At 41.2% G+C, this 13,240-nt stretch overlaps 1 protein-coding gene across 3 annotated transcripts in view; it reads right to left on the bottom strand.

The window, feature by feature from the left end:
- Positions 1–13,240, bottom strand: part of strbp (spermatid perinuclear RNA binding protein) — a 91,871-nt gene that overhangs the window by 40,212 nt on the left and 38,419 nt on the right. For all 3 annotated transcript variants that reach the window (XM_032539034.1, XM_032539033.1, XM_032539035.1), the window contains exon 3: positions 384–563. In XM_032539034.1, the coding sequence (XP_032394925.1) occupies positions 384–386 (3 nt within the window). In that variant the 5' untranslated portion in view covers positions 387–563. The remainder of the gene's footprint in view (positions 1–383; positions 564–13,240) is intronic.

The following is a 13,240-nucleotide window of genomic DNA, read 5'->3' as shown; positions in this document are numbered from 1 at the left end:
CTTCTTTTGTTCCCTTTCATTGTTCTTCATCTTCTTGACCTCCCCTTTCCCTTTCATTCATCTGTCTTCTCCTGCTCCTCTTTCCCCAATGTTAACATATAGCCTGTAAAGTTCTTCTCTGCCTACGCAAAGCTATACACTTCTCTCTGCACAAACTCTTATCAGGTATCTCTTTTTGACCACACAACACACACACACACACACACACACACACCACACCACACACACACACACACACACACACACACACACACACACACACACACACACACTCTGTCATTGTCATGTCAGTCTGGAGAGTGTTTCCTTACTCTATTGTGGATAATTCACCAGTATCCAAGATAACACAACACACACCCGCACCTATAGACAAAGAGTATTACCATGCCTGCAGGAGGAGTGGTCGCACGTTTTCTTCCTTGTGACGCCCCGCTTCTGGAGTTGCTGGGTGCGTGGTGGGGTGCAGAACCAAGGTTACCGGTCAGGATGTTGCTGTCACGCCGTTTCCGCTCCTCATGTGCTCCTCTGTCACTCTGGCCACCACTCTATGAGAGGTTGTACTTCTGAAGGGATGGGGTAACAGAGAGTGTGGGGGGAGAGAGACGTTTTGATCAGTGCCTTAATAACTACAGCAGGGAGTGTCAAGGGGAAATTGCGATGCTGCTTCTGGTCTGCCACATAAAACACAAAAAAAGCAAAACAGATGAAACAAAGACAGTAGCATGATCATCATCTACAGAAACATGCAATTCCAATTCCACCCATACTTTTCCTTAACTCTCTCTCTCTCTCTTTCTCTCTAAACGGGGGTACAGTCCCTGTCCTTGAGTAAAAGAACTGATAGAATGGCTGATCACCCATGTACGTACACACACACACACACACACACACACCACACACACACACACACACACACACACACACACACACACACACACACACACACACACACACACACACACACACACACACACACACACGCACACACACACACACACACACACACACACACACACACACACACACAGGCCTTCACTTATTTTCATGAGGTTGCTGGGGTCTGAGGGAGGGGGGTGTAATACAAACATGTACTTGTTTTCACACTGGGTTACACACTTTAGCCTAGCACAACCTCCTTCATTTACACGTGTGCACACACGCCATATATATATATATATATATATATATGTCAGACCTATATAAAGCTACTTGTGACTTCTACCTGTAGCTCGTCTCGGGGCTCCGTAGAGTAACGTAAACATCTGGTGTTGCTATGAAAACACAGGCCAGTTTTATCAGTGTGGAGCAAGCCGAGCTGAACAGATACATAACGTTCCTATTCACAACATGAAATGTCAACAGCATCACCGCTGACAGTACACAGACACATCTGGTCACTCTCAAACCAGAGCAATGACATTTTTAGAGCTGTGCATATGTTCACACACAAGTGGATGAGTTGACTTCTCAAAGGCCTTCCTGATTCAGGTGTTGCCTGTTTAAGCTGGGGTGGGAGGATGCAGCAGTGTTCATTTCATTAATGAAAACGGTGGCAACATTTTTTGCAACCACACAGACAAAAAAACATCAACCTATGACTACTTGCTGTTGAAAATACTGAGCTAAAATGAGATAAAAAAATAAAACAGTGAAATCTATAATGGGTGTTTGTGCTACGTTCATGTGGTGTCAAAATAATCTGAAAAATGTGTTCCCAACTGAAAAGATAGAAAGAAAACAGAGAATAAACAGCAAATAACCACCTAGGCAAATTGTTTAATTTAAAAAAAATTGTGCCAGAGCAGTTTGATCTGCAAAATCTATCTCTGTAAATTAGATTAGCCAGGCACTGCAATGATAAGGGAAACAATACAGACATTTATGGGGCAGAATCCAGGAGAAAGTACACATTTAAAGTCCATTACAGACACCAGACTGATCTCCGCTGGTGTACCTTGCAGAACTATCACTGACATTTTTCTTTTTTACACTGACAAATAAACAGTGTCTCTAATGTGTAGAGAATGTCATCACCTGTACATACATCCAGGGTTCTATCTGGATGCTGTCAGGGGACAGAAAAGATAAACACATATGAGACTGGTCTCTCTTGGAGTAGACCTGCTGGGGGATTAAATTGTGGTGAAGCTGCAAAGCTTGCTGGGATCCAGGGAGAACAAGAGCAAGAGAGGAGAGAAATAGAGATGCAGTGAGTAGTTGAAGAAATTACAGATGGAAAGAACTGGAAATGTGCATGAACAGGTGCAAGTAGGACGAAGAGAACGGGCAAAAGAGCAAAACTGTAGGCAGAATACTAAGTGGTGTAAGGGGACAGGGAGAATGAACAACTACAGCAGACATGGAGCTGGCCCCTCAGGCAAACAGACTCCACCAGAGGCTGCTCCTCATTTTCTCTTTGGGTGTCCTTCTCTAAGCCACTGACCACTGGCCTGCCACCATGTCAATTACCTCCTCAACACCTGGCAGCAACAGTGTCTGTGTCTATGAACACAGTTACCTTACAGCCAACACTGTGCCTGAGGGGGGTAAGCTCTCGTCTAACATGGCTTGGCCACTTAGGATTGCATGCAGATGATTATAGTGCACGTGCACAAACACAGACCCAGATACAAACACCCTGCCAAGAAGCATAATAACAATGTGCCAGCTCCCATTTTAATTTCATTATCGGAGGAATGTAGTGATAAACAACACCATCAACTCCCTCCCTTTGTTTCTCTCTCATGGCATTTTGCTTCTCATTTACCTTTAATTAAAATGATGTGTACACAAATGAGAAATATGGCGTACATAGGCTGCGTGTCGCCTGTACGAACTATAGATGCCAGCCTGTCCGCAAATCCTCTTGTGGCTTTGTCTTCCTTGGCCTTACACTGACCAATTATTACATTTCTGCCCGCATCCACCCTCCATCTCTTTTTGTAGGGCTCCCGCCAGTATCCATTCTCCATTTTTTTCTTCTTCTCTCTTATTCACACCATCATCGTGGGTCATTAGTGTGCGATTTTGTTTTTTTCTCCAGAGATGGAGAGGAGAAAGGAGAAAAATAACTGGCAGAGGCCCAACCTCATTAACACTGGTCATGCACACAGACACCATCACCTCAATTTGGTTCCATAGTTATTGAATATATATTTCTTCTACAAGTTAATGCATAAGGGAAAACACACACACACACACACACACACAAAACCTCCCGTGTTCCCAACAGAGACGAAAGGAATCAGGCAGAGCATAAGAAACAAGGGATGAGAAGTGACTGAAAGATGAAGGAGAGATAGCAGAGCTGGGGAATTTACTTATGAGAATTGTTCTCATTAGATAACCATCAAATGAGATGAGCAGTGGATGAGACAGAGTGAAGGGAGACTGGGAGGATTGACAAAAGCCAGAGACAGTGCTAATTAGCGTTGGAGGAGCTTATTTTCACACTGTATTCCCTTTTAGAGTTTTGATTCAGATTGTCAGCCGTACTGATGCTGATTATGAGTACAGCACAGTTGGAAGTGTTCTATCCAGCAGCCACAGTGCCAGCAAGATACCAAAATTCAAGACACACTGTCATTATTTTACCAGAAAAAGGAGCTTCGATTAACGGCTGATTACAGTCCATAAATCTAACATTACAGCGCGACCAAAATGTGCCGGCACTTTTGATGAATAATAGCACACCAAATTAATATTGTTGAGTCCATTGATTTACTTTGTACAAACTTACATCATTCGATGTATCTCACATTTATCTTCAACATTGCTTTTCTTTTCTTTACCCTTTATTTATTGTGTTACTCACTGTTACTTTATTGTGGAGAAGGTTCTGACATCCACCGGCATTTGCACATGCATGTCCAATTAAAAAATATTGAATGGTTTAGTGTATAAAAAAACAAAAACAAAAACATTAGAAACTGCCCATTAGTTTCATCAGAGCCCAATGTGACATCTTCAATTTGCTTGTTTCACCTATCTATCTATCTATCTATCTATCTATCTATCTATCTATCTATCTATCTATCTAACATGCAGTGTTGAAAAAAGAAGCAGGTGCTGAGGGATCCTTAATAAAGTAATGGGCTTAAGTATGTATCATGTACTTGCAGCTATGTGTGTAAGTTCCAGCTCTTGCCCTGCTATCACATGCCATACTCTTCTTTTTCCAAACCACTATTCAGACATCTCTATGCACCCCAATGGAGCAGACCTACTATAAAGCTTATCTTGTGCAGGTATAAATATGGGTGATGTTTCTGGCAGTTGACTTTTTGTGTCATTCTGAAGTTATTTTAGACCATCTCTGTCTCTCGCATAATTGTTTCGAGGTATGGTATTTTTGCTCTAATGAATGCTTTTCTCTCCAATGCTATTTCTGATCCATTATGTTTAAACATCATACACCTGAAAAGGGCTGTTTATTTGTGAGTAGCCTTTGTATTTTATTTGTACTGATTTGTGTGTGGTGCCAGAATGTTTGCATCTGGGAAAACATCTGCAAAAGTCTGTGGTAATGAGCCGGACAAACACGCACACCAGCAAACACAAATAATGAAACTCATAGGAGCAGGCGGTGCACAATGAACAAAATGGATGCAGAATCACGCTCTCATACACCTCTCTCTAACCATCTCTGTTGTGAAGAAGCATGTATTGTGTAAACAAGTGCTTGCTGACTGAGATGCCTGTTTGCCTGGTTATTTCTCTACAGGGTTGAGACAGCGGGACAGAGAGATTGAAAGACAAGCGATCAGAAACACAGACAGCGGTACAGACAGAGAGAGGCATGCTGAGACAGGGAGAGGTTGCATAGAAAAGCATGTTCAAAGGAGACGGCAAGATTCTCTACAAATTTTTGTGTATTTCCTTTCCATGTCGGTTTCAAACAATAACTTTCCTATTCACCCCTCCTCCAAACTTACAGCATCTCATTTCCCCCCCTATTCCCTTATTTCCGCTCTTTCTTTTGATCCTTTCTGTGCTGCCAACAGAGCAGTTATAATGCTTGTATATCCAGTATAGCACACTTTAACAGACCGGACTGCAAACAGGCTGTCTAATATAGAAGTAGTAAATGTTTGAATGTAATCTGGACTGAAAAAGCAGGGTTGAGGGTCTTTTTTTAAAGCCACATAAATAACTGTGTCACTGTGTGTGCTCATGTTTTTCTGATAGTACATGGTTATGACCTTTGACTTTTAAAAACATAAAAAAGTTGCTACACATAAAAAAGACTACTTTCCAGCTGCAGAATTTCTGTGACAATTTCAAGGCAACTATTACAAGCACCACAAATATGCCAACAAAAAAAATTAGATTAAGATAAACAAACTTTGACCATCAGATAATTGACCTGATTAACCTGGTAATAAGCAGTCGTGTATACAACCTTAGGTTGTGAGGGCTTATCCTTTCCAACATGAACTGACTAGTTTCCCTACGAGAAATAAACAAGGATTTCTTTGTCAGATAAGAACTTACATTTCTTTACAAGTAAGACAGAGGTCTGAATTCACATACCTTTCTAGAATTAAGGTAGTAGTTATTGTGCACATAATTAGACATGTAAAGAAGAAGACAAAACAGTAACCAGGGTTTGAAAGTGGCCAGAATATGAGGAGCAGGATAACAAGTCTGACAGAAAACTGCAGACAAACAGGAACAGAAACACCTAAAAGAGAAACCTCTTACGTACACTGTTCTCCTGCTCCTGGTTTTAGGCTCAAGGCAAAGGTTGGACGCTGGCCCCTCCCCACCATTTATCCAGATCTGAGTGAGGTTCAATGGCACTACCGTTGCATTCAGCATGCCCTTCAAGCAAACAGATGTTGTATTTCACTGAGAGTTGAGAGACATGCCCAGATAAGTGTTGCCTTTGCTAGTTCACTGTGAGGCTTTACTGGCTCACATAGCGGAGGAGTCTGTCCCTGATTGCTTCCTCTTGAATCGCGGAAATAAACAGCAAGTCAAAATCAAGGAATACCTTCCCATTAGCCGTGACAGGTCCACTGCCAAACAACTCATTAATGTTAGAGGGGCTCGGGAAATCCTGAACCCTAAAAGGCCATACACTGATGCTTCTGTGAGTACATGTACCCACAGACCATTAAAGGTGATAAAAACAAACCAATCCCTGTACACAAAGATGTAAACAACATATTTTAAAGTAGCATCAGGAAGTGCAAGGCTTTTAGAAACTGCATTAGTCCTCTCAAGTTGAGGTTGCAGAAAAGCCAGTCATCGTTTTTATGAATGAGGAGCTGGTTAACAAATACCTGGAACTTCTTTGGTGGGATCACCAATCACCACCAAACAATCCTTGCAGCAATAGCAAACAAGTAATGCTAACTTATCAGTAAATTGAAAGGAACAAAGAGTGGTAGACTAGTAAGGGGCTCTTTTAATAGAAATGTAAGGGAAGAGTTAATACTAAGAGAAAACAGCTAGTTTGCTAACCGTCTTACAGATCTTGAGACTGAACTTAAATGTTGAAACAAAATGCTGTTTTACAATATTAGTAGTCATTTTTTTCCCCGCTCACAAATTATGTTTCATCAGAACAAAACATTCACGACTTACAGAAAACAGCCGCAGTAAAATAACACACAAGGCTACTCAAAGGTAATAGCGTTCATGATGTAGTAGAGACGTGATCAGGAGTAAGTGACGTGCTTTAGATATTGTCTGCATCATGTCTCATTAATGCAGGACAATGCAGCGGGCTCGGCACATGCTGATAGGATATTAGAACAAAGACCACCAGGGATATGGTGTACTGCATGCGCATGATGGTGGGAAGGTGTGTCTCTCAAAGCCAAAAATGGTTTAAGTACACACTGTATAGAATGTATGTGCTTTCGTGGCTGCTTTTAATTAACAGGTGTGACAACAGGCAGAACAATTCCAACCTGAAAACACTGTCAGGAAATGGCCCATTAAAACATCACACATTTTTTTTAAACTGGGCTTTCGGGTCTTGTTCTCAGAACAAGGAGCCCTGATGATTTTCATAGCAGGCGTTTAACTGTTTTACACATGGAAGTCAAGGAAATTAAATATTTCCATTCTACATGCTAATATTATAGTTAATACAAGGTACTTTACTGCATTTATCCTGTCTTTTAGTTTCTTTAAAGATTATTTTTGGACATTTTCAGCCTTTATTTTAGACAGGACAGATGAAGACATGAAAGGAGAGAGAGGGGGGAATGATATGCAGCAAAGGGCTGCAGGTGGGAGTCGAACTTGGGCCCACTGTGTCGAAGATCAAACATCGTCTATATATGGGTGCCCGCTCTACCAACTGAGCGATCTGGGTGCCCGTCTTTTTATTTCATGCAATGGTGGACAAGGCTTCTGTTATTGATATTTTCAAGGGCATGGTGGAACAATCCCATTTTAATGACCACTGTGGCATCCCGAGGGAACATGCCGTGGATGGACGATAGATTCCCATAGAAGGAGGTCACAGAAGTCCCAAAATGTCCACCTTCCTAGACACTACATCTACCACATTGCAGCATGAGGATGTAGTCCCAAAATGGTCACTTTCTTAGACACTACATCTCCCACAATGCAGCAAGAGAAGGACAGGTGTTTGGGAGTAATGATTAAGGCAGAAAGTAGATTGAGAGAGGAGTTTGTGGTTGGTGTGTGAAGAACAAAGGAACACACGGAGGAGACCTGGGAGCTTCAGCTCAAAGAACGTTAGGGTTGTGGACTGTAAAGCTGCACCTTGAGTTGTAGACTTTGGGACTTTTAAGTTTGGATTTATTTGGAGGATTTTGATGAAGGACAAACCTGGCTGACGCAGAGCTAAAAAGTTTGGTTCAGAGTTTTCCTGACCTTGTTTTGAATTACTTTGAAAATGTGGATTCTACAAAATAAAAGCTCCACTCGTCTGTGATCCCAGATGTGCTTGTGCTGATTTTTACCCACACGGCCTCGGAACTAAAAGTGTTTTGGAGAAATCCCCTTCCGATGTCACACCACATATTTTGTATATTGAACATGGATGAATAGATTAGTCGATCGAATAAGAAAGCATGATTCTTGGAATCACAGTGGACACACACTCACTCCACTTAACACACATGCACCAAAGCAATTACTTCTCCTACTGACTGCCACGCTTATTTCCCAGTTGATCTCAACTTATGCACCTGGTCTGTTTCAATTTATCTTAGTCTCCTATTTCTCTTATGTTTTACTGCGGTTTTATTAACACCTTGTTCAGTCTTTCAGTATATTTGGTATTACATTTGATTCTGTCTATCATGTTCCATTTTGTTTGTCATCCTTATTTGTCTGTCTGTTTATTGTGTCTTCTGTTACGAGATGCTGACGTAAGCCATTCAGGTTTGTATTCCATTTACAGAATTTTAAAACATTGAGATTAACAGGTTTTTCTGCATAAATGATTCCTTTATAGAAGACCTTCATTTATGAAGAAGATGCTCGGTGAGATGACTAACTACTGTAGGTCCATTTCTGCCACAATAACAACGTTCAACAGTCCAATGGCAATTACCTTTATTTACATCTTTGCTTCTTTTGAAAGCCTGCATTCAAACATGCATCAGTAATGTCCACTATCAGAAACCAAACACTGTATACATGATCCATAGAACGCAGCCTGAGGCAGTTAACAAATGCAGGTGCCTTGGAAAAAAACTTTAAAAAATGAGGATGAATGACCATGCTTTGGTTTATTGAATAAAATTGATATTCTAATTCATATCATCAGCAGGACAAGGTCAGGTCAAGTTTTGTTGAACCCAGTCATTGATTTCTGTGACCTCTGATGAGCTCCTTGCCATTACCATTACCATTACCATTTTCACATTTGCCTTCTTTATATTTGTAGGCATACACTGGCTTCCCTGTGATCAAATATAATTCTAAAACATAGGTAACAGAACTATGTGTTTACTGCTTGACTTGAAAAAAAAGATGCTCTGTTACCCTGCATATGTTACACTGTGGTTGTGTCTTGACTGGGTGCAGGTGCAGCACAGGGGAGGTCAAAGCACAGAGTATTGATGAGATGACAGAAAGCAGAGGAAACGCTGATGTTGCTTCTGGAAAGGAAATAGATAACATTGACAGGGGAGTGCAACTCCCCTTGGTCAATAATTAAAATGGAGAATAGCCGTTTGTGTGCACTATTTCTGCTGACGGTGGAGAGCCTATCTATCTATCTATCTATCTATCTGCACAGCCACATATTAAAATTAGCTTAGCACTGGTTATCTCAGACACACCTGTCATCTATATGGGTTACGTTACTTTTTTGTGATCAAATTTCTTTATTTTCTTTTATATTCAGAAATTAACATAAACAAACAATTACAAACAATACACTAAGACATGGAACTCATGCCAGAGGCAGAACACAGAGAGGAGAGCTGGGAGGGAGGAAGACAAAACCACACATGCAGAATCAGACACACACAAACACACACATAAACAGACACGCACACACAGACAGACAAAAAACAAGGGACCAATCACACGCGAAGTTTGAGGTTAAGGCTGCAGCACAAGGCTACAGCCCGGACCTCAAAGAGGCACCAATATTGCGTCAAGTGTCCAGGGTCTGTTCCGGCACTCCATGGATGCTGGTGGCTTTCAACAGGTTGCAATCATTCTCTTAGCAGCTGGAAGTCCAGGAAACACAGCACGTTTTTGAGCCACAGCATGACAACTCATTCAGAATCAAAACAGCAACGGGCACAGTAACATCAATCAAGGTGGAAATTTTGGATGCAATATAGTTCCAGAACTGACCAACTGGAGAACACTCCCAAAACCTGTGAAGATATATACCTTGAGCTTTAATTGGACAGAAAGTACATCAAAGGCTGTTCATTATTTTCATGTGGTGCATTTTCATAGGGGTGAGATATGTCCTGTGAATAAAATTGTAGCAAATCTGCTAATGGTCTGATTGCGTGATAGGTAACCTTACTTTTAACTGAAAACATAGCTGCTACCACACACACACACACACACGCACACACACAAACACACACACACACACACTTGAATATTTTCCTGCGTCAGCATGGGGAATAAATAGACTATGCCAGAACTGAAGCATGCCACAACTGTGTGCGTGTGTGTGTGTGTGTGTGTGTGTGTGTGTGTGTGTGTGTGCGCGCGTGTGTGTGTGTGGTAGGCTCCTGCTGTGCTGATTTCAGCAGGAACAGATGGTTCCTTCCATGTCTCTGCCGAGACTTCACAGTCCATAGTCATAGGGAAGACTTGTGTGTGTCTGTGTCCCTCTTTTTTGTTTTAAACCATTATTCTACCACACTACTGTACCTACTATACATACTACTGTATGTATGTATACACACACACACACACACACACACACACACACACACACACACACACACACACACACACACAGTTGCATTGTAAGTGATATCCTAGTGGTCTTTGGCCCAGTTGTCTGTCCATTGACACTTAGCAGCTTAAACCCGCTTGAAAGGCTCTTCATTACTAAGCTCATGTTTGCCAACACACAAAGCTGTCACACCCCCACCCCTTTGTGTGTGTGTTTGTCCGAGCAGGTTTGTGAATTTGTGAGTGGTTATAAACACTTGTCACATAAACACCTGCTGTCAAATTTAAGTAAAAAAAAAAAAGTGTGGGCTTTTGCTGCTGCATCCTACTAACCAGACGGATCTTGTGTTTTATTTGCTCTAGCTGTCTAGCAGATTCATCTGGTACCCCTCCCGTCTGAACGTATCCAGATGCTAACCGTGCCAATCACAAGCGTTTATCTCCTGTGAAGTGGGTCTGATACAATGACTAACAACTTGCGGAGCCTTTGTGCTTTACGCAAGATACGCGATGACATCGGGAACACTACGGCGAGCATAAACCTAGCTTAGTTAAGAGGAGCACTGTTGAGGCATTTTCGAAAACAACAAGGATGACTACAGCAAATGTGGAACTTTGTGTTGAAGTACTATTTCCAAATTCTGATGGCAAGAATGGCAACACTTTGCATGCGGTAATCTGTTTACATTTGTCCGCTGCTTAGCACTACATTGCATGTTCCATTGCGCCGATTAGCTGCAGGTCCATTCAATTAAGTCCAGAGGCCTTTTGGTTTACTGCTGTTGTTAACACCCCTTGGAAATGGGAACTTAACTAAGAGGTTTCCAGACTATCACTAATATTTCATAAGACATAAATAAATACAACTAATGATTAAATAGCAATTTAAGAGTGTTACCAACACAGTGGATTACCTTCAACTCATTCATAGATTTTGAAGCAAGATTAACAAAAAAGTGAGGGCAGTAGGGAGGAACCAAAAAAGAATAGAGGTGAGATTTAGAAAGAAAGAAAAGCGTATATTTATAGAAACTTGGGAAGATGGATTGTGTGTAGATTTGACCTTAAACTTTATGTTTGGTCCAGCGGTATCGATGACAAAACAACAATCTTGATATGCTGTAAATCTGTTGAAACAATGGGTTTCATAGCTGAGGTAAGGTTCACAGAGACATCCAAACAGGTCCCTCAAATAATTTGGTGAACATTGAGAACTGGTTACAACCCTCCCAATTCTGAAATATTACGAGTTGTGAGCACACGAGGTCAGCCATGGTTGTCCAGATGTTAACTAATTCCCTAATGGGCTTCCACTCACTTCCACACACACACACACACACACACACACACACACACACACACACACACACACACACACACACACACACACACACACGTATAGCTTGATATCCCAGAGGTATGTCCATACTCTATTTATCTCTGTCCATTTTCATTAATAAAAGCAGTAGTGTGGTGGGTGGTAGTAGCAGATGAGCAGATTAGCGTAATGTATTACAAAAGCCAAATCACGGTATTTTTAAGAAATTAATTTCACAGGATGGACTCAGAATGACGTAATCTCAATTTTGTGCATTAATAAACAGAACAACTACGGTGACAAGATAGAGTGCAGAACGTGTTTTTAAAAAAATAAATAATTTTCCCTCTCTTTAGTTGTTGCCACGGCTGTCTGCCTCTCTGTTCCCTGTTCAAACAAAGAAGAAAATCTCTTGAATACAGATTGCTTCCTCCTTCAGTTGAAATGACTGAATTCATGGGCTTTGCCAAGTATTGATTTCAGGCAGGATTCAGCAAAGTTTTTTTTTTTTTTTACTATTATTTCAAATACAGCTGACTAGTAATAGAATTACCTTGTCTGTGTTCTTATCCTGTGTGAAAGTATTCCTAACATGCGTGCTACATTAGGCAGCTTCATCTGTGCATTCAGCTTTAGCTGGAGCTGATCAGTGACTCCATTCATTCCAGGTCAATTTGGGCAGTGTATTCGATATGGACGTTTCGTTACACACTTCCTTCCTGTCTGTCTGTCTGTCTGTCTCTCCGACTCTGGGGAGAAGACGGAGGGACCGAGAGGGAGAAAGGAAGGAACAGTAGAGGAGAAAGAGCGGAGGAAGGGCGGAATTAAAGGGAGTTCATATACGGTGGGAGAGAGGGAGAAAAGGCATAGGGGAAGTTAGAAACGAGGGAATAAGAGAGGGAACTGTGTGAGTGCAGTAGTTGGAGGGTGAGAGATTAGGAAGATAGAAATCAGGATCACACGAAGGAGTAAGAGATGGTAAAAAGGGTTAAATGACCGGATGTACCTGTTTAGATAAGAATAATGGAGCCATAAGGTTGGATATACGAGACTAAAGAAAAGGAGAGAGGGAGAAGAGAAACTGCAAGGGAAAAAATAAAGTGGAAAACTGAGAAGAACAAAAGTGGATGAAGAGAGAATTTGTTCCCAAGGTGGGTACAGGAAGGAAGGAAGGGGAGGCAGGGATGAAGAGAAAGAAAGGACAAAGAGAGGGGAAGGGAGACAAAGAATAACCCGAGGAGCCATGGCTGTAATTATTCACTTCAACTGTCTTTTTCACACTTTATAACAAAATGTTTTACATTAATATTAAAACAAACTTTTCCTAGCCACAGGAACAGGAGTTGTCATTAATAATTCACAATTAATTATCATGGATTTACAAAATTGTATTTCTGTACTTTTAGTGTGTCTTGCCAAAGGCCACCACCATTAAAACCACAGATTCAGAATGACAGATTAAAGGATAATTCCAATCATTTTAAATCCACTTTCAATAAGAAAGGTCTAATTATAAGTTTTGATGATACAAATAAAACTAATCAAATAGCACAAAAG

The sequence above is a fragment of the Etheostoma spectabile genome, chromosome 16 (genome assembly GCF_008692095.1).
Source record: "Etheostoma spectabile isolate EspeVRDwgs_2016 chromosome 16, UIUC_Espe_1.0, whole genome shotgun sequence".
Taxonomy (NCBI): Eukaryota; Metazoa; Chordata; class Actinopteri; order Perciformes; family Percidae; genus Etheostoma; species Etheostoma spectabile.
Note: the sequence above shows the minus strand (reverse complement) of the source record. Positions and strands in the feature narration are given on the sequence as shown.